The 18,481-nt window shown below is 49.2% G+C and overlaps 7 protein-coding genes across 7 annotated transcripts; 2 read left to right on the top strand and 5 right to left on the bottom strand.

The window, feature by feature from the left end:
• Positions 1–1,106: 1,106 nt before the first annotated feature.
• On the top strand, positions 1,107–2,324 carry M437DRAFT_83962 (uncharacterized protein; the record flags this gene model as incomplete). The annotated part of the gene is made up of 2 exons (XM_041028021.1): positions 1,107–1,174; positions 1,997–2,324. The coding sequence occupies 2 exons, from the start codon at positions 1,107–1,109 to the stop codon at positions 2,322–2,324; spliced, it is 396 nt and encodes a 131-aa protein (XP_040880612.1).
• A 1-nt stretch (position 2,325) lies between these two features.
• M437DRAFT_46836 (uncharacterized protein) lies at positions 2,326–3,059 on the top strand (the record flags this gene model as incomplete). Its single annotated transcript, XM_041021332.1, has 2 exons — positions 2,326–2,421; positions 2,799–3,059. The coding sequence occupies 2 exons, from the start codon at positions 2,326–2,328 to the stop codon at positions 3,057–3,059; spliced, it is 357 nt and encodes a 118-aa protein (XP_040880613.1).
• Positions 3,060–7,557: 4,498 nt separating this feature from the next.
• Positions 7,558–7,974, bottom strand: M437DRAFT_24010 (uncharacterized protein; the record flags this gene model as incomplete). Its single annotated transcript, XM_041019065.1, has 2 exons — positions 7,558–7,785; positions 7,927–7,974. Coding segments are annotated over 2 exons (276 nt in total), but the record flags the coding sequence as incomplete, so codon positions are not given.
• A 1,594-nt stretch (positions 7,975–9,568) lies between these two features.
• M437DRAFT_47101 (DUF221-domain-containing protein) lies at positions 9,569–12,126 on the bottom strand (the record flags this gene model as incomplete). The annotated part of the gene is made up of 2 exons (XM_041021386.1): positions 9,569–10,545; positions 10,599–12,126. 2 exons carry the CDS (start codon positions 12,124–12,126, stop codon positions 9,569–9,571), a joined length of 2,505 nt encoding a protein of 834 aa, XP_040880615.1.
• Positions 12,127–12,768: 642 nt separating this feature from the next.
• Positions 12,769–12,972, bottom strand: M437DRAFT_46656 (uncharacterized protein; the record flags this gene model as incomplete). The annotated part of the gene is made up of 1 exon (XM_041021302.1): positions 12,769–12,972. A coding segment is annotated over one exon (204 nt), but the record flags the coding sequence as incomplete, so codon positions are not given.
• A 554-nt stretch (positions 12,973–13,526) lies between these two features.
• M437DRAFT_65543 (kinesin-domain-containing protein) lies at positions 13,527–16,693 on the bottom strand (the record flags this gene model as incomplete). The annotated part of the gene is made up of 4 exons (XM_041024596.1): positions 13,527–15,854; positions 15,909–16,155; positions 16,208–16,438; positions 16,491–16,693. 4 exons carry the CDS (start codon positions 16,691–16,693, stop codon positions 13,527–13,529), a joined length of 3,009 nt encoding a protein of 1,002 aa, XP_040880617.1.
• Positions 16,694–17,555: 862 nt separating this feature from the next.
• M437DRAFT_65544 (uncharacterized protein) lies at positions 17,556–17,995 on the bottom strand (the record flags this gene model as incomplete). The annotated part of the gene is made up of 2 exons (XM_041024597.1): positions 17,556–17,605; positions 17,692–17,995. 2 exons carry the CDS (start codon positions 17,993–17,995, stop codon positions 17,556–17,558), a joined length of 354 nt encoding a protein of 117 aa, XP_040880618.1.
• Positions 17,996–18,481: the final 486 nt, after the last annotated feature.

The raw sequence follows: 18,481 nt of genomic DNA on the forward strand, positions 1-18,481 counted from the left end.
ATTCAAAAAAAGCAGATACCCATAGTTACGGAGGCAGGTCCACCTACATCGTATTCTTGTCAAGCAGCTTGGCTGGTCATCACCGCGGCGGACTTGCGTGCCGTCGGTCGTGCGTTCTTACATGTTCACAGAAAGGACTCTCGGCTGGGGGATGGGGCCATCGGTACTTTGCAGGCTCACGCACATGTATATGAAATTTCCGAACGACAGGCCAGAGATATTTATTCCCTGGTCTTTCTCTTTTGGGACAGGCGCTCTCGGATTGACGGCGTTGCTCCCTACAGCAAGAAAAGGTGAGGCAGGGATCATATTGTCGGGTTCCATTCGCCAATGCCTTTGCTCTGTTATGTCTCCGAGGTACGCTGATTAGTTGACCAAGGGCTTGGTTTGGAGTTCTCTCTAGGCGATCGACAGAGCAGTTGTTTGGTTTTGTCCCCACTTGCTCGGACGCCATGACCGTTGAGCATCAAGATGATGTGACAAAAGGGTGACAGAATAGTTAGGTCTTGTAGTCCGCAGCGATTCTCGCCAGTGTGCCACCGAGGTCAATTATTGCCGGCTGCCGGGACGAAGGATGAAGGAGCGAGCTTGAATTTCCACCATCCATGGCCGCTGACCTCTCATCTCAATCACGTAAAACACATGTTCAGCTATTTTCGTATTCGCAAGGAGGATTTGCTTTTGCCATATAGTCATCAGGCGTTGAAACTTTGCCAACAGTGTTGATCCAATCGTGCCTAAACTTCTAATAAGAAAGAATCAGTTTGAGCGAATATAGCTCCCAGAGTAGAGGCACTGCCGATCGTTCATATATTCGGAAATCGCATCCACAAATCAAAGGCACTAAGGTGCCGCTATGAACGAAAGTTTTGGTGACACTTGCTTGACAACGCGGTTCGCGCAAGAGGCAGCCTCGGAAGATGTGGTCGACACTGCGCTTCTTCTCTACGTGCCGCGCGAGTGACTGGGGTGCAATGTTCGGTATTGGCGCGTTGGGAAGCTTAACTACTATAGGAGAAGAGCACGATAAAATTGCTTGTTGCAGAACCTCGGCATGGATATGAGGTATGACTTTATACCAGAACAACATGGCCTATCCATGAATTATGTCCGATTGGCTTCCGCCTGCCGGCTTAAAGAAAACGTCAATCGAACGTGAGAAAGTCTATGAAGAGTAAGTGCTTAAGCATATCAGTAATCAGATGCTCAGCCTGTTACGATCGCAATTTAGGGTTCCAGGATCCTCCGGACTCTGCATGCGCTGCGAGAAGATCGCCGATTCAAAGCACTATCTCGAATGGCGCGTTTGTACCTGATCCGAACTTCCTTGCCGACGCCATACATTGCTTCCATCTTACGACGAGCGCATTATTGTGGGAAAAGCGACTAGCAGCATAGCTTGGGGGGAATATGTTGAAGTCAGCCACCAGCAAGGGCAATGATACGTGGAGGCGTGCAGCATCTCGCTTCGCCAAGCAAGGTCGAAGCGGATCTTTACAGGCACGCGAGCCGATCCTAGCACAGCAAGCAGGTCCGTGCTGAGCATAACGTGCACTGTAGAGAGCAAAAGGCTAGCGGAGTATGATCCGTGTTCCGTATTCGTGAGGGTACTGGTCTGTGAGTGAGTGAGTGAGTGAGTGTGTGGTGTGTGGCATGCGCGGAGTTCAGGAAGCTCGAATCGCAGGCTTACATCATTGGCAGATGATTTGTGTTGGTGATTAGCACGTACGAGTCGGGCGATGCGAAGCGACGTAGATGGCACGGCATGCACGTCCTGCCCGCCCTATACTTGCACTTTATACATGGCTCTGCTTTCCTTTTCGCAAACTCTTATAACTTGTCCTGCATTTTCCCCTTCCAATTGCCTTTTCCACGCCCCGTAGCCCGTCGCACACCACACATAGTGCTTGCTTGTATAAGCCTAGTCTTGACAACTCATTGCACAAGACCTTTCTTTGTCTCGACATTAACAAGATGAATATCGCTGCCATGCTAGAGCCAACGCACGACGCGTCAACAGCACCATCCTCTTCATCGCCATTGCAGCCGTCGCTACTACAACGTCTGCCTTCCATAACCCATGTTACATCTGCATTGCAGCATCAAAATCACCATCAACCACCATCACACAACATCCTGCAGCATTCACAGTGTTTGCCAGAGCTACAATCTTCGTTACCACCACCTCGACATGGTCTTCCACAACGCATGGATTCCACGTCTTCAACCAATTCATCTACGCAGGGATCCGCTCAATTCGCTTCACAGCCCTTTCCACCAGCATCGACACAGCGCTCTCAGGACGAAGCCACAGCACACGATGAAATGTCAGCTTCTCCGACGCATGCAAACTCACAAACGCGCCATCGCGGCAAGCAAACAAAAGCTGCTTGTATTCCTTGTCGTAAACGCAAGTCAAAGGTACTTTCCCTCCTGCCTCTCAATTCTTCCTTTCCTACCTGTGCGATGCCACATCCTTTATCGTCCTCCTACCACGGTATAAAGCATTGAGTAAACTACAAAGAGGCACAATTGTTTTCAGACCAGATATGCAGCCAGAGAGAGAGAGCCGAAACAACGTCCGCTCTCGCTGAGTGCTGCCTTGACTCTAAAGACTATCTTGCATTCTGATAGGCGCACATGCTACCTACCTCAGCACACAAGAATCTCGAAGAAACATATCAGCGCATATATGCTTTGTATCTTGGCTGTTCCCATCTTTGCATAATCCTTTCCTTCTCTCTTCCCAACCTCAAACTCGTTCTCCTAGGTACTCTCACTTACCATATCTCCATCAGTGCGATGGTGTCCGTCCTTCCTGCAAATGCTGCATCTCAAAAGCTACACCCTGCCAATATAGCGTCACCCCAGGCGTAACACAGCAACAAGCCATGAAGAATCAACTGGAAGCCTACAAGCACGTCTTGTCATTACTTCGAGAAAGCACCATGGAAGATGCAGAAGTCTTGGTGAAGATGATCAAGTCAAGGGACAGCTTGTCAGATGCTGTCGTGGATATCCAAGCAGCCACGCGGCAGCACTACTCCAGAGATCCTTGATTTCTACAAGATGCTTGGACTCTCGGAAGCGATTACGATTGACGAGGGAAGATTGGCACAAGAAGCCTCTGGCAAGGGAATAGCCAGAACAGGCTCGGAATTATATCAAGCTCTACTACACGAGGAGACTACGCAAGGCATGGACCTTTCAACAAACGATTGGAAAGCGAAGCTCGAGAAGCACGGCGCTTCCTGCCCAAGAGCCAGAGGTCGAACAATACTACGATTGCCGAGAGGTATAGACCTTTGTTGCTACGTCCAGACTATTCTGTCAGATTACTATTATCGTTTATGACAAGCACTACATATAGATACGCCTGGGAAGAGGGAGTCGACTTGGAAAAGAAACCAACGCATTGACGCTGGAGCCAGGGGATTCTGCTCTATTCGATCTGGCGCTGACATGTGGTCAAATGGCAGTGGTCTCATCATGAAATTCTCGCCTGTTCCATAGGCACAATCGATTTGAGATCCACCGTCCGTCCCCTTGTCATCGCGCTTTGAAATTTTCCTCCATCCGTAGCCTCTCAAGCTGCTTCCATGCTACGCTCGAGGTAGTGAGAGTTCCGTTGACTTGACGCATTAAGCCCTTGCAAGACTTGTCTCAAGCACGGAGGGTGGCTCCGAAAGTCAACGAACTACAAGAGACGGCTCTTTACCGAAGCGCAAGAGCTGGAAGGTGGGCTTGAGAAGGATTGTGCAGCCAATAGTGCGCCTCAATGAACGAGAACAAGGGCTACCACTGGAACCTTGAAGTAAGGATGAACAAGTTACTATCCGTTGCTTCCCGTCGTGCAACACGTCCATCCCCACCCTGTCCTGCTCAAATTCTCGGACCTGGCTCCCTGAAGTTAGAAGAAGGCTTTGCAATCCCCGGAAGTTTGCCCGATGGTCTAAATACAAGGACCCAAGTCCGGTAGGAAGGGCTTAAGCCCGCCAGAGGTACAGTTGCAGGGTCTGCTCCGCGTGGCATTAGTGTCGTTTGCGTTCCAAGATTTGTTGAAGAAGCAGGAGTCAGGTGTTCCATGCAGCGAAGCAATTTCTCGGAGACGAGTAATATCCGAGCTCACTCCTTGCAACCCTCGACAAGGGCTGCCAGAGGAACATTCTAAGCAAATCATATGGATCCACACGTGCATGCATATTTTACTATTGACTGCAAGTAATACTCGATATGCAAAGCAGGGATCTAATAGAAGAAGCCCTAGAAATGCCCTAATTCGAGTACATTGTTCCCTGCAAACCTTTCTCCTATCCAGGAGGTCACAATTGTGATGTGATGCTCGTCTTGTGTCACGCCTACTCACGAAGCAGCAGCACACGGAACAAACTCCACCCAATACTCGGCTTCTTCCCTCGCCAAAAACGAAGGTATGGAGATGTTCCCGATTTCGCCAAGATGCTCATCGGCAGATACGACCTTGGTTCTGATCCTTCCTTTGCTGTACAATAGCCACACATACAAGTACCGCGACACGTGACACATACCATACAAGTACCGCGACACGTTGACGGGTTCCGAGGGTTTCAAGGACTGAAGCTAGTAAAGAGTAAGCGATGATTATATCCGATAAACTTTTGGGATTTCTCAACGTCTGATGGCAAGCATGTGACACATGAGTAGGTAATACCTGTTTCATTCCGGAGCACGACTCCGCAATCCCTTCGTCATTTATCTCGTAGACACAACTACGATCCACGCTCCGAATGGAAAGGAAGAAAAGTATGTTATGCATCCACGCATGCCCTGCACGCACGCGCATTTTTTCTTGCATGTCGCAAAGGACTAAATAGCCATTTTTCTGGCGTACTTGGTGACACTAATTTGTGTAATCATGAGATGACGGGATTTTATGCTCTTGCCTTTGAGCCACACGATGAGACTTTGAACTTCTTCGCTCAACATCTTTGATCTGCCGTTTGAAGACTGAAAACGTGCAGACTGAATCGTTTCTTTCAGCATACGCACGTGGTCAAAAAATTTCAGCCATGTAACTCTCATCATCATAGATTTCGCAACTCTTTTGTGCTAAAGTTTGCGCCCCCCATCCAGAAATTTTGACAGGATGCAGGGCAAACTACTTCCGTTAAAATCCTACAACGTTTTTTGGATTCTAGAAATTTCAGGTAAAGAGAGCCGATCAAGGTGTGGTGATGCGGACATGTATAGGTAGGTAAAGAGCCTCCGATGGGGGAAAAAAAATGTCGTTGTCATATGACTCTTTTGGTGGAGTTTGTTCGCTTTTAAAAGTTTCAAAGTTTCCTTTTACGAGAATTTTTGCATTTACTCCTCAGAGGAACACGAGAAACTTTCCACACTTTTGATGATATGTTGTTGAGCAAGAGGAGGAAGGAAAGGCAATTTTCGGCCTCTCAACCGCGGTAGAAGGAAGGAGTTCTTCAAGGCTGAATGACTCCCAACTCGACTCAGCTCTGTCTTTTGAGTTTTCTGGACGGTGGTTTTCTCGGAGATGAGATATTCGGCTCATGTTTGGTTGTTCTGGAAAGCACAGTCGGCATGATCTCGCTGTCTCGCATCACTTGCTCGGTTTGGCCATTGCTTGCAGTGAGCGATACCTCGTCACGACATTGTGGCCTTTTCACATGATCCTTGGAAAGGAATGGAAAGGTAATAAGATCACTGCTCCATAACTCGGAACTGGCAAGAAGGGGTTTCGCAAATACTGAAATTTTGTGAAATGACCCTTGTGGACAAGTAAGCAAAAGGCAAAGAGATCACTGGTCCATCGCCTGGAACTGGCAAGAAGAACTTTTCGAGATACAGGATAAGAGGCTACGGAAAAGAGAGACAGATTCACCTGTTCAAAGAGAGGCTCATTGAAGGATGATCCTGAACGCACTCTAGACTAGGCAATACAAGGAGATCATTGGTCTATGATCTGGCACCTCAGCAAACCCTTTCAAAAACATAGGACCATGGACCACGAAAGAGAGAGCAGTTTGACGTTCGATAAGGGCCTTTTTGGAAAATGATCCTTGAACCCCACCTCTCGATCTATCGATTCGACAAGCACTTGCCACATAGAGGCTCTGACCTTGTCTTTGCGTGTGACTTGGAAGTTCAAGGTCGATGCTCAGCTGCTGAGGAGCAGTTTGAGTTCACGGACGGATCAATGCAGCACGACTGGGTGATGATGGCATGGGTTATCTGTGAATTCGCGAGACGGAATGAATGGCAGTATGGAGTGGGCTTCCCCTCGCTGCTTCTTGCATTTGCTACCCTGCTGGGAACTTGCATCTGCTACGCTGAGAGCTTGTTGATCCCACTGCCCTACTCGGTAGTCCCATGGTTCTGCTAAAGTCTTCTTGGAAATGCCACTGGTGTGCTCCCAATCCAAACCGAAGGCCAGTCCGTAACCCCAAAGGTCTCCCGATAGCCATTGGCTTTTCTTCATACCTTCAACTCTGGAAACAGCTTCTGAGGGGTAGAAATCTGGTGTATCACAACAAACCACAGTGACTGGTGATACATACGAAAACAAAAAGTCGCAGATGCACTTATCCAGCTACTATCGTAACTATACAGACAACGGTCCCAGGTCCGTCTTCCATCGACAAAACCTTCCCTCAAGGCCTGCAGGACTCAAGAAGAAGAAGTCGTCATACAAAGAGCCAAAAGGCTGGGATGCAGAAAAGCACCTTCGGAGAAGCACACCGAACCTGATCAGACGAGGGTGGCCTGGTTTGCAAAAGGCTCTCCGCGGCATAATATCGGAGACACTTGCTCTGTCTTGATAAAACCCTCGAATGTGTCCGAGTGTTTGTGTTTTGTTCTGACTTGGCTTTTTGACACTTTTGCTCTATACTGAGTGTGGGAAGTATATGTTGGATGAGTCTATCCCTCTTCGAGATCACAGATGGAAAGAGCTAGACGATACAATCATGGCTTACTTGCTTACCTACAGATATGTATTCGAGGGATGCTTTGTCTGACTCATCTTGTTGACATTTTTGTCCCATGAGTCTGAAAACCACTCCTTGATGGGTCCATTCTACTTCGAAAACGCGGATAGAAAGGACTGTCAAGGCCAGAACGATTACAATCATGGATGACTTGCTTACCTACAGAATATAGGTCGAAGAGCACGAACAGAAACGAAACACGGCGAGCTGAACGAATGTGAGTTCGAATTTGCGACATTGTAACTTCTTTCATAAAAGCAACAAGATTGAACAAGAGAAAAAAAAAAAAAGAGAAAGGTGACTATGTTTTGTTTCATCGTAAACACAGCATGCAAACATCACTTCGTTAAGAAAAATCCACTTCGACTTGAACATGACGCAAAAGCCAAACAAAAAAAAAAGAAAAAAAGAAAAGAAAAGAAAGATGCCGACAACACAAGGACTTAAAAAATCGACCTCTCCTCCCTGTGAACAATGCTTTGATGCGATTGCAAGAACAGAAAGAAAGGAGGGAGGGGGAAAAAAAGACACAAAAACATCAGTTACCCAACACAGTCTCAGGGGGCATCCATTTCTCCAATACAGTCTTGACACCGCCAGCTAGACTTTTGGATCTCCTGAGATCACGGATGATACGATCGCAGTCCTCGGGATGAGCGTCTTGGAGCAACCGCAAAACGGTAGCGTAGCCCTCGAGGCGTTTTCTGGATGCTGCTTGGCTGGACACACCTTCCTCGGCCAAGTATTCGCAGGGTTTGTTTTTGGTGATGCAGCTTGAACATGTCGGACGCTTGCCGTCACACTAGAAAGATTCAAGAACAAAAAGTCAGTCTCGACGCTAAGGTGTGTGAGAGGAAGAAATGTCTGCTACAGAAGGGTATAGATAGAGGACTCAACGACACGAAGGGTATAAGGTGTGTTAGGTATGCCTTTGGTGGCGAACCTTTGACTTTCGTTTCCGACATGCCGAGCATGCAGCCTTTGTGGTTTTCCTCATGCCGGTTTTAGAGTCTCTTCTTGCATGTTGTGAGGAGGGGGGTTTTGTTGAGGGCTCTTCTGGGTCTGCTTGGACCGAGGGTGACGGTGTTGCTAGTATGTCCATCTCAGGTGACTGCCATGGTGGTTGGGTCATGCAGGATATAGTGGACGAGTGGCTCCCTGCAGACAAGTCGGTAGCCGATGTCAGAAGGTCGTCAGATTCCAGGGCCGGAAGAGGGGAGTGGACATGTTGTGACGACGGAGGGGACGCAGTATCGCTGGGCGTGGAGGGCAGTCTCGCTACAGAAGACAAGCATTCCTGTGCCTGGACATGCTGTCGAGGATTGCCGCGAATGGGCTTTTCAAGAAAGAGTGCATGTTCCATGAGTTCGGTTATTGCATCCAGCAGCAGCGCCCGCAAGAAATCTGGTAAAAGAGACGAAAAGAGCAGTTTGCAACAATCCGTATTTCACACAGACCGGGTTGCGAGCGCATTATCACTGGCGGAGTGCGGTCCGAACATTCGCTTTACCAACCCTCAAAGAACCCATATAATGTAGGCAATCCACCAAAAGCACTGCCGCATTTGCATGTACGGTGCTCCACCTTTACCGGTCACTATGACGGAATTGGGAATAATGAGCCTGTCAGAATCCGCCAAACTACTACCTCACAATCCTTGCTCTTAACATATCTCATGCCCTACGTGTCCCATCTCGATGAGCCTTGTTGCAAGAGATCCGCCACGACTACCTTGGATTGTGTATTCTTCTCAAGGCTCAGGGTAGATCGAGATATAAAGCTTGTTGTTACTGACTTTTTGAGGCAATCTTTTGAGTTGTGATAGGAAGCAGGGGTATCGCGTCTAGACAGAATGACAGAGTAGTCCATTGGTCAGCTCAACCAACACATCCCGGTAAGTGTCCCCCAGCGCGAACCTTTCAGCTGAATGGTGAACCACAGCTTGTTTCCAGCCCCTCATGGCGCAACTAAACAAAACCATTGGGATACATGCAATTACTGTATCCGAAACATCCATCTGCCTACTTTCTATTGACAGCGTGTCGTCAAACCGCAATTTACCCGAGCAGTGGGTTCGTGTTCTCGTAAGATTCCATAGCAGTACGAAAACGACAACGACAACAGAAACGCGACTTGCATTGCGTCGGCATTTCAGCTTGGTTGTGCAAGTATAGCTTTCTGAGCGATTGGGCCGGCTACCACTCTCGGCATCGTTGGGGATCAAGCCCGCCTCCGAGGAGACCAATAAGAAGCAAGACTGGGCGCATTATTACTATAGGTTGAAATATATGTAGCGACGGTAACGTCACTTGTGGGGTTGTTGTATGGGGGCTTTTTCGGAGCCGGACTCGCCTCCACGTTTGCCATGACAGGTCCAGATAGGATCGCCCTCAATCAAAACTCAATTTGGCAGTTGGCAGCGCCAACTGGAACCCCACGATATGCTGACATGTGGCTTAAACATGCACGATATGCTGACATGTAACTTGAACGTGCAAGATGGCGCAAAGATAAGGGGCATCATTTCAACAATGCTAATTAGGTGAGTACATGTAACACAGCAAGGGGTATCATAGGGAAAACAATCATGCGGACTCATGTCCGCTGCCGCTTTGAGTAGTGCCGCGCTTGTGCGTGCCATCTGCAATCCAGACCTTGTCCAACGGAGATATCAGGCTGGGGTTGATGAAGCGCATGCCGCTTTCTCTCGACTCATCAACGGTCTGTCCGTGATTGGACTCTTGCTGATAACGATGGTGGTTGTCGGAATCCACTCCGTGTTGTTCCGCAGATGCATAATCAGCATGCTCTGCTCTTCTGACACTCTTGAGGGCGATAAATTTCATCAATGGTTTGTAAGTTCTTCCAAACACGAGGAAGAACCAGACACTGCCAACAACAAGCGGGACTAGCATGACACTCCTCAACAGAGCCTTCTTGAGAGCGAGCTGACCACCGACCGTTATTTGGAACAGGATAATGCCAATCTGCACACGATCGCAAATCATGCTCCAGCTCTTACCAGTAGAATGTTGACGATGGTCCATGGCATAGAGAAGCTGGTACTTGTAGACAAAACTTCCGATGACAAAGTACACCAGACCGGAAAGGATGACCTTCCAGCTGTCTCGTAAGACGCTGTACACGACGCAGATGATGAAGATAAGAATGGTCTGAGGGAGGTAGAGGCCGTAGCTAAAGCGAGGAGGTTGAATCAGTTCGGCATAGTCTCGGGGTGTTTTGGCTCCCATCAGACCGATAGGGTAAAGAGCCACGGTTCCGATCTCCAAGAGCCTAAAGGGGAAAAGGCCAAGACCTTGAAGGATGATAAAGTTGGTGTAGAACGGAAGTAAGTTTTGCAAGGAGGACGCAAGGGTCCAGGCAAATCTTGTCGTGTCTCTGAGGTTCTTGCCAATATCTTTGTACTGATCGTAAAAATTCGAAGCTGTACCAAGGATGGTAAAGACGATGAAGAAATTGAAGAAGGTAAAGAAGAAGTTTTTGGAGATGACCGAAAGTTCAACATCACCCTGCGAGGTCATACCTTGACAGTTAGAAAGCCCTGTGATATATCAGTATCTTGGTAATCTAGGATGATTCAGAAATCAGACTTACAGTCGTACAGGTAGGGTACAATGGCATTGAGCAAAGTGACGGCGATGGTAGGAAGCTGGTTGGTGACTAGAGAACGGACCAAAGGGTGCGAGTCGAGGACTTCAGCCAGAGCTGGAAGGAATTCGCGAATAGTGTCGGTGTTCAAGAAGGTGGCAATTGGGACAAAAGTGACGGACCAGAAGACGGTCAGCAGCAGGATAAAGGCGGTGATGGACCACGAACGGAACATGCGACTTCTCCTGCTAAGATAAGTGTTTGACCAGACAATGTCGGCGGGTGCGGGGCTAGGATTGGCCAACAGCTGCAACGGCGAAGGGTCAAGGACAGCTTGACAAGCCATCTGACAGGCAGCAACACTGTCCATCGTGACAAAGGCCAGAGGAACCGGCTGGAACGTCTTGGATCGTAACTCCGTGATCTCATCGTCACATACACGAAGCTTCTCTTCGTAATAGTCAATAGCGTCTACCTGACGGCTGCGTAACTTGAAGCGTCCAAAGTAGATCTTTGCCTTGGGTCGCACTCTGGCATATGGGGTCTGAGCAGGCACGGCATCGTCGGAGCGGAGCAGGCGACGGTGCTCATCATCGTCGTGCTCTTCATCTTCAGGATTGACCGAAGGGCCCGGAGGTACAGGCTGGACAACGGGCAAGGCCTCCAAGTTTCGTTCGATTGAACGCTGACCTTGGTAGACGGTATAAGCCTCTTCGAGACGACGGAGAAGATCGTTCCTCTTGACAATGAGCCGATCCAGCTCAGCCCACTGACGGCACATCAAGACAGTCTCAACATCTCCAATGCCCAACTCTTGAATAAAATCCTTAATCTTGTCTTCGGACTGCAACTCTGGCGGGATGCCGGATAAACGGATGGTGCGGTCGGTAATTGTGGTTTGGGTACCTAGGTATTCTTGGCGTACTTCGATGATGTTGCGTGTCTCGGAGGTGATGAGATAGAGGGCAATGGCTGTAAAGACGTAGGCAAAGACGGGATACATCCACAGGTAGTCCGTCTCGACCTCGGGCATCCATGGAGTAGAGTGGTTCAGGGGCATCCATGATTCGCTTCGTTTCCGTAGCTCGTAGTCGAAGTCGTAGTCGGGTACAAAGGGCAGAGTCGAGTTCTTTTGCTTTTTGTCATCGTCAGGGTAACTGTCGTGGACGGGTTTGATGACGACAAGCGAGAAGAACAGGGTGATGGACAGGAACTTGATGGCCAGCTTGAAGAAGCGGAGAAAGACGTAGGCGTCGAGGCCGGCCGAGGCAAGCACTTGCTGTTCAGTGATGCGCCATAACGGCAGCATCCATCCGAAGAGGTTGTTGGGCAGTTCAGGCAGCGCAGAGCCCTGGTCTTTTGCCTTCTTCCTCGCTGCGTAGAGACCACTCCATCGCGGCCGCAACACGCAGAATGCTAGAAAGGCAAACACTCCCAGTGCCAGTGAAAGCTCGACCTGAAGTGTCGTCGACCGTTGCTTGCCCCTCACATTATTGGGGTCATCCCTTCCTCCAAAGATGAAGATTTCGTTCATTGCTGCAGTTGCAGAAGTAAACAATGGCAGGTTGCATGCGTCGCGACTTCTTCTCCAGACCAAAATCAGGCGCACCGATGTCATCGTACACCGCAACATGGCCAATGCGCCGCCTCGAACCCTGCTCCGGCCGCTCCCTTCCTCGTCCGGCTCCTCATCTGCTGCTGCGTCCTGGTCACAAACACAACGTTTCACCACAAGGGCCTTGTTTGCCTTGTAGAACTGACATTGACTACGAGGTCCCGACGAGCTTCTCTGAGAACCCAGTAGCTCAGAAATGCGAGGATACGCATGAAAGTTGGCATGAGAGACATGAACAGACAACCAGTATGAAACGCTTCTTAGGAAAACTGCACTCTGCTTCTAGCAAACAATAGTCTTGGTGCATTTGCCTGTGCCAATGCAATGCCAACTCGATGTATATCGCCGACAAGAGCTTTTCCCTTTGCCCAAGTCTTCCTCCCCCTATACTTTCTCACATCAAGCCACCGTTTGTCCACTGCTGACCCTATTGACTCCATTGACCCCACTGCTATCCCCATTCACCCCAATACCTCCCTCATCCCCATCTCTCCTCTTCCTCTCCCTCTCCTCTCTCTCCTCTATTCTCCGCATGCTCTCGTCCAACCGACAATCAAGACACTATTCCAGTACCGCAGGTATATAAGGACGACCATTATGGTTCAACGTCAACCGCTCATTAGCCTCATCGTCCCAATCCGCGCAAGGATAGCCGCGGAGTTCGCCTCTCGAGCATTTGAAGACCTTGTGAAATGTGTGCCGGCAATATATGTAGTGGATCTTTCGCCAATGGCACATTTTTCTGTTGGGATGCTGGTGGTGGGACTAAGGTTGTGATTTTGAATGGGTCGATTTATGTGATCGCGAGGTGATTGAATGCTTGGTTCATGGACAACATGAGGTTGGATGGCTGACTGGTAAACAATCTTGTCTGGTGGTATGTCGTCTCGCCGAAGGTCGATTCGATGGAATGATTTCCTCGTGGTAACTGAATTGTCGATGAAACAAATGTTTGACAAGCACTAGATGGATAATGGAGCGTGTTCCGTCAAACAAGTATTGAATGATTGATGATTGCAGTTGATTTGGACCTCATACAGGATAGATGGTATTCGTTCTCCCTTAAGACCAACTTCCGCTCAACCCAATCGCTTCATTTCCGAAATCCGCAGTACACGGAAAGAACAATGCAGCCATCATTGCCATATTCGGCAGCAACCAAGAAAACCCCCTTGCACAACAAACATAATGTACCAGATGGGAGTTTTGTAGCACCAGATCCTTTTTATCCCCATCTAATCAACCAAACGCCTCTCATGACCCTTGCTACGATAGACAAGAAAGAAATACGAAATGTTTATCCAGAAAAGGTACATGTTTTACCTCCAGACAGTTTTGACTGAAGGCACGTCTTTTCTCGCAGCCATACTCTGTGTGCGTATAGGAGCCACACGCATGCTACCGCCTCCAATGTTGCTCTCTCGAGAAACAGTGCGCATGTTGGATACACTAGGCGCATTCTTGACTACAGGTGCCGAGCGTGGACTCAAAACATTGGTCGCCTCGCCTTTCTCGCTCTTAACCATTCGGCGGGCATGACTTGCTGTGAAGAGGTGGTTTTCGTTCGTTGAGTTTGGTGAGCCATTTGTTTGGCCTGAAGGACTGCGTCTGCGATGTCTATTCGAGCCGGAAGATACACGCCTTCGAATGGCAGACTGGATTTGCAGAGCCGAGTCTTGGAGCGATCTTGTTGGGTCGTCATTATCGGAAGCACTGCTGCCGGTGTGATCATCACTAGCAAACTCTGCAGCCTTCTGAAGACGGATCGGAATAGGTGATCTCTTTGGTTGGAACGTGCTGTTAGCTTCGATCTCGCGCAAAGGAGATAGGTTCTCCGATGCTGCCATCGCGAGGTTTGTTAGACCTGGCATCACAGGTGAGCCATCGTCCTTTTTGAGGAATCCTGCTTGGAAGCGGCTGTTTCTCGAACGGATCTCAGATGATGGCACGGGTGGAGGCGGAATGGGACTAGAGTCAAGGTTGTCGGAACGATCACCTGATTGAGACTGCGAGGGAGCGAACTCTGACATGTCTGGCTCGTTAAGCGAAGAGTCCAGTCCCGGTGGTGTTGGTTGGAACTCTTCCAGCTTGCCATCTTCAGTGTCATCTCGCCACCTCACACCACGCTTTGCAACAATTTTTGCTGGTGATGACTGCTTCTTTTTGGGTGTGCCACCATTAAAAGCTACCGACTTTCTGGCAGCCATCACTTTTCGTCGCCGTGGTGATGCTGGAGATGGTCCCATGTTAGGAGACTGCCTGAACTGTGGGCCGTTAATGCTCGGGCGAATCTTTGCTTTTATTGGAGAAGGGCCTGCCAGGTTGATAGCTTTCTTCTTCTTGGGTGTTCCCGACTTGGTCGGTGGTACTGCCTCGATGATGGCGAGTCCGCCATCCGGTCGGATGACTTGCGAGGTTGCCTCGGTGCACGAGTTGAGTAGCTTAGTGAGGACAAGCTTAGCTGCTTTGACAGCTTCTTCCTCATCCATTTGCATGATCTGACCGAGGATAGCAATAGTCTCGAAGTGTGCCTGGAGCAGAACTTGCACGAGCGCGGTATCGCCAGTTTTTTCTTGGTCCAGAACGGCTGATTGCACTTCTCTTTCAGCTCTGCTCCGCATGACCTCAACCTCCTGCTTCAAGCTTGCGACTGCAGGGGATGTCATTGATGTTGAAGCATCTGCTTCCTGCAACTGACGAATGCCATTTTGCAAAGCAGTGTCCAAAGAACGTTCCCAGTTTGCCTTTGCAAGGCGCTTATGGTAGTGCTGTCTGCTCCCCTCAAGTTCAACGAGTATTCCTGAAGCGGTTTTACGCATTGATGTCAAGCTGAGCGGTGGTTCCTCGTCTTCGCGATTCTCACAAATTTGGTCGAAACTACCGATCCAAGCAGATATAAGACCAATTCTACGTTCAATTTGTCGCAACCGCTTCATGTTGTTGATGTGTTCTTTCCGCTCATCGCTCGAGTGATCGTATGCTGCACGAATTCTGGCAAGGGCTTCCTTCAGTAATCCGCTCCTCTTCTCCTCGGCCTTCTTGAACTTGGTAAAGGCAAGTGACTCGAAGTCCTTGTGCTGGGCTTGTAGATCCTTGATAAGAGCCATTTGTTCATCAATTTTCTTGAGATAATCCTTGACGTGGCGGTCTACATTAAAGACATTGCGAACGGCTTTGGTCTGGATGTTCTTGGCTCTGTTGGCGTAGCGCAGAGTATTCTGTGTTTCGTCGAAATGGACGGAGCTTGGACTGACGCAGACTATCATGACTGTTCTGCAGTTTCCACCCAAACTGAATTTGAGGAGACGGGTAAGTTTGCTGTTGCGGTATGGCACGTGGTTCTTCTTCTTGGGGTCGCACAAAGCATTGATACATGAGCCCAAGGAGAGCAAGGACTTGTTGATGTTGGCACCCTCGAGCAAACGCTCACCGCGGTTCTTTGTGGCCGAAGCTCTTTCTGATCCAGCCAAATCGATGATGGACAGTGTAGCAAAAGTAGTGGGTTCGGAGTGGCCAGCATTACGATCCTTCTGGGCGACGTTGATTTGGAGAACGGCGTGCGATCTAGACGATGTTGCGTTGGCTTCGGTTGGCGATTGCGTGCGATTTTCGTTGCCTCGAATAAGCATGTCCATGACTTCGTTTACCTGGGCACATGTTAGCGAGACGGCAGCTGACGAACGACGAGTGGATGTACACACGTTTTGAGGGCGGTGCGCAGTGAGGCCTGCAACCGAAACAGCCTGATTGGCGTCCTCACGCAGCATCAGGCCCTGGCCACGTTTGGTGACCTCGCTGACAGGAATGAGCAAGTCGCGGATGGTCTCGTTGTAGATTTCGAGGTATGAAAGGGTGACCTCGGTCTGCTTCTCCTCTTGCATTTCGCTGATTCTTTCGAACATCTCTTGCATGGTCAGGAAGATGATTCCCGGCTGTTGCGCTGTACCTCTGCTCAAATTGTCAGTGTATGCTCTGGGAGTGCCCAAGTGTCGACACATACGTGATAGTGTGAGTCTTTCCGCAGCCTGTGGCACCATAGGCGAACACAGTGGCATTGTAGCCGTCGAAGACACTGTCCAGGAGGTTCTTTGTGGTGGCTTCGTAGACTTCGGCTTGGGTTGTGTTGTCGTCAAAGACGCGATCGAATGTGAAAGGTTGGTCCTTGGTTCTCTTTCCTCCCATGCCTGGTCGCATGCGTCCTTGTGTGGATGAGTCTTCCGGGTCGAAGATCCTAGGGAGCTTGTTAGTACTTTGCACAGCAAGGTGCCAATGTTTGGACACACAAGCATTTCTCATCCATGACCTTGATGACAGATCTGATGCCTTTGCCAGCATGACGTTGGACTGGCGCAGCAGCCAGGGAGCCATCGCCTAGGAACAGAGGGCCATCGTCAACGCGGGTCAACTGTGCGGCCTCTCGGATGGTAAAGGGTCTGACGCGCACGGCGACGGTGATGGAAGAGGCACCGTCAATCGCGCCGGCCATGTTTACGACAGCTCAAGGCGATGATCGAGGGTGGTGAAGCTGTACACAAGCAAGACAGTGACGATAAAAGGATGACAGCCGCCAGGGCGTGTCGGTGTATGAATTGGCTAATTCTGTTTCGAGTTGTTTTTCAGCTGCTTCAAATCTGATGTCAACAAACACAACCCGAAGAGGGAACTCGGAAAGTGTGGGGAAATGCGCATGAGGGAGACCCTGACTTGCGTCTTCGTTTCACGCCTATCGATAAGAGGCAGTCGCGATGCGATTGACCACCTTCTGTCACACCGAGTTGTGGTTGTGCTCAGTTGCGAAGACATGCTTTGAGCACTGAGATCTGTTCTTTGTACTCCGTCACACATATGGACATCTTCTTTGATATACCTTCCTAACCATCGTCAAGAATATAAAAGGCAATGGTTCGACCCCACGACATACAATCTATATATAACAACACACATGCTGCTTTCGAAGTTGAGTGTCTTTTTCGAGGAGGTCATAGACCTACAGCACTGCCAGCGACTATGTGGCGCTGCCATCAGTGTAAGAATCCCAACCTGAACAAAAGCACTCACTGCACTTGGTGCCCTTACGACCGCTGTCGCTTTTGCGTCTACCGCAAGTGGTGGCAATATATGCTGTGGGGCATCAAGTACGACTGCTTTGCTCTTAGAAAGAAGAAGAAGGATTAATAAAAGGTAAGAGGTGAGTTCTTTTGTCCTTGACGAGATTTGGGACAGCGAAGGCGTTCTGGTTTGATATCCTTAGACAAAAATGGAAATCTACTTTCTTTTTTTCTAACTTTCCTATTTTCGTGATTATGTGTATTTGAGATTGCTTCTCATGCGATGCGTCGAAGATTTTGCTACCCAGGCACAGCTTGTAGGATTGACATTGGTTCGATATGTTGCCTGACTGTGATGAGTATAAGTATGAACAGGGTCAATCTGTCAACGGGCGATGGCCTCGCATCAGAACCTCTCAACAGAGGATTCACCCACCAGCTTTGTCCTGGAGTTCGAAAAATCGGGGGACCTCGACTACGACCTTGCCTAAGAATCCGTGCGTATTGGGATTTCGAGATATGCTAGTCCATTGATGTAGGCATAACTTCCTCGCTGGATGTGGTTGGAGGTAATAACATTGCTCCAGCGAAGACTCTGTATCATTGACATCGAATACGGCGTTCCATTTGGCTCTCCAGTGAATCGTCCACTCGGCCAAGATGCATATCCAGGATCTCGTCATGGTGGTGGAATTGACTAGCCGGCCAAGTCGAGTACCATAGAAGATGGTCTGAGCCATTGCTCTACTTGTCAGAAGCTGGCGATGATCCGTGTGGTCACAACCAGATCATTCCGAAAGATGATCTCAGACATGAGAAGGGAACGCCAAATATCTACACATATACTGGTGTTTCAGATGTGTATCTCGTTGAGCAATGTGTTCGAGACGGAAAGACGTGCTGACAGCGTTCTAGGCAGGTTAGTAAGGTGCTTCTTGAGTGGCACCAGCACATCACATGTCTACCACCATCGAGATGTGATGCCCAGCAAGATCATTGTGTCTACACTCCTCGAAGGAAGAGCTCGAATGCTAGCCACTGGAAGAATCTTTGGTGAAGGTAGGTTGGACTAGGTCAGAAAGTTGCAGGGCTGGAGTAGCAGACAAAGTCGGTTCAATGACCTTACCGGAGCCGAGCTGTTTTTAGACAAGGGACACGGACTCGTGTAGTTCTTGAACAAAGCAGGCCATGCCAAGGACGGAAGGTCGTATGGCATTACGAGTGGA

Source organism: Aureobasidium melanogenum, assembly GCF_000721775.1.
Source record: "Aureobasidium melanogenum CBS 110374 unplaced genomic scaffold scaffold_8, whole genome shotgun sequence".
NCBI classification, from domain to species: Eukaryota; Fungi; Ascomycota; class Dothideomycetes; order Dothideales; family Saccotheciaceae; genus Aureobasidium; species Aureobasidium melanogenum.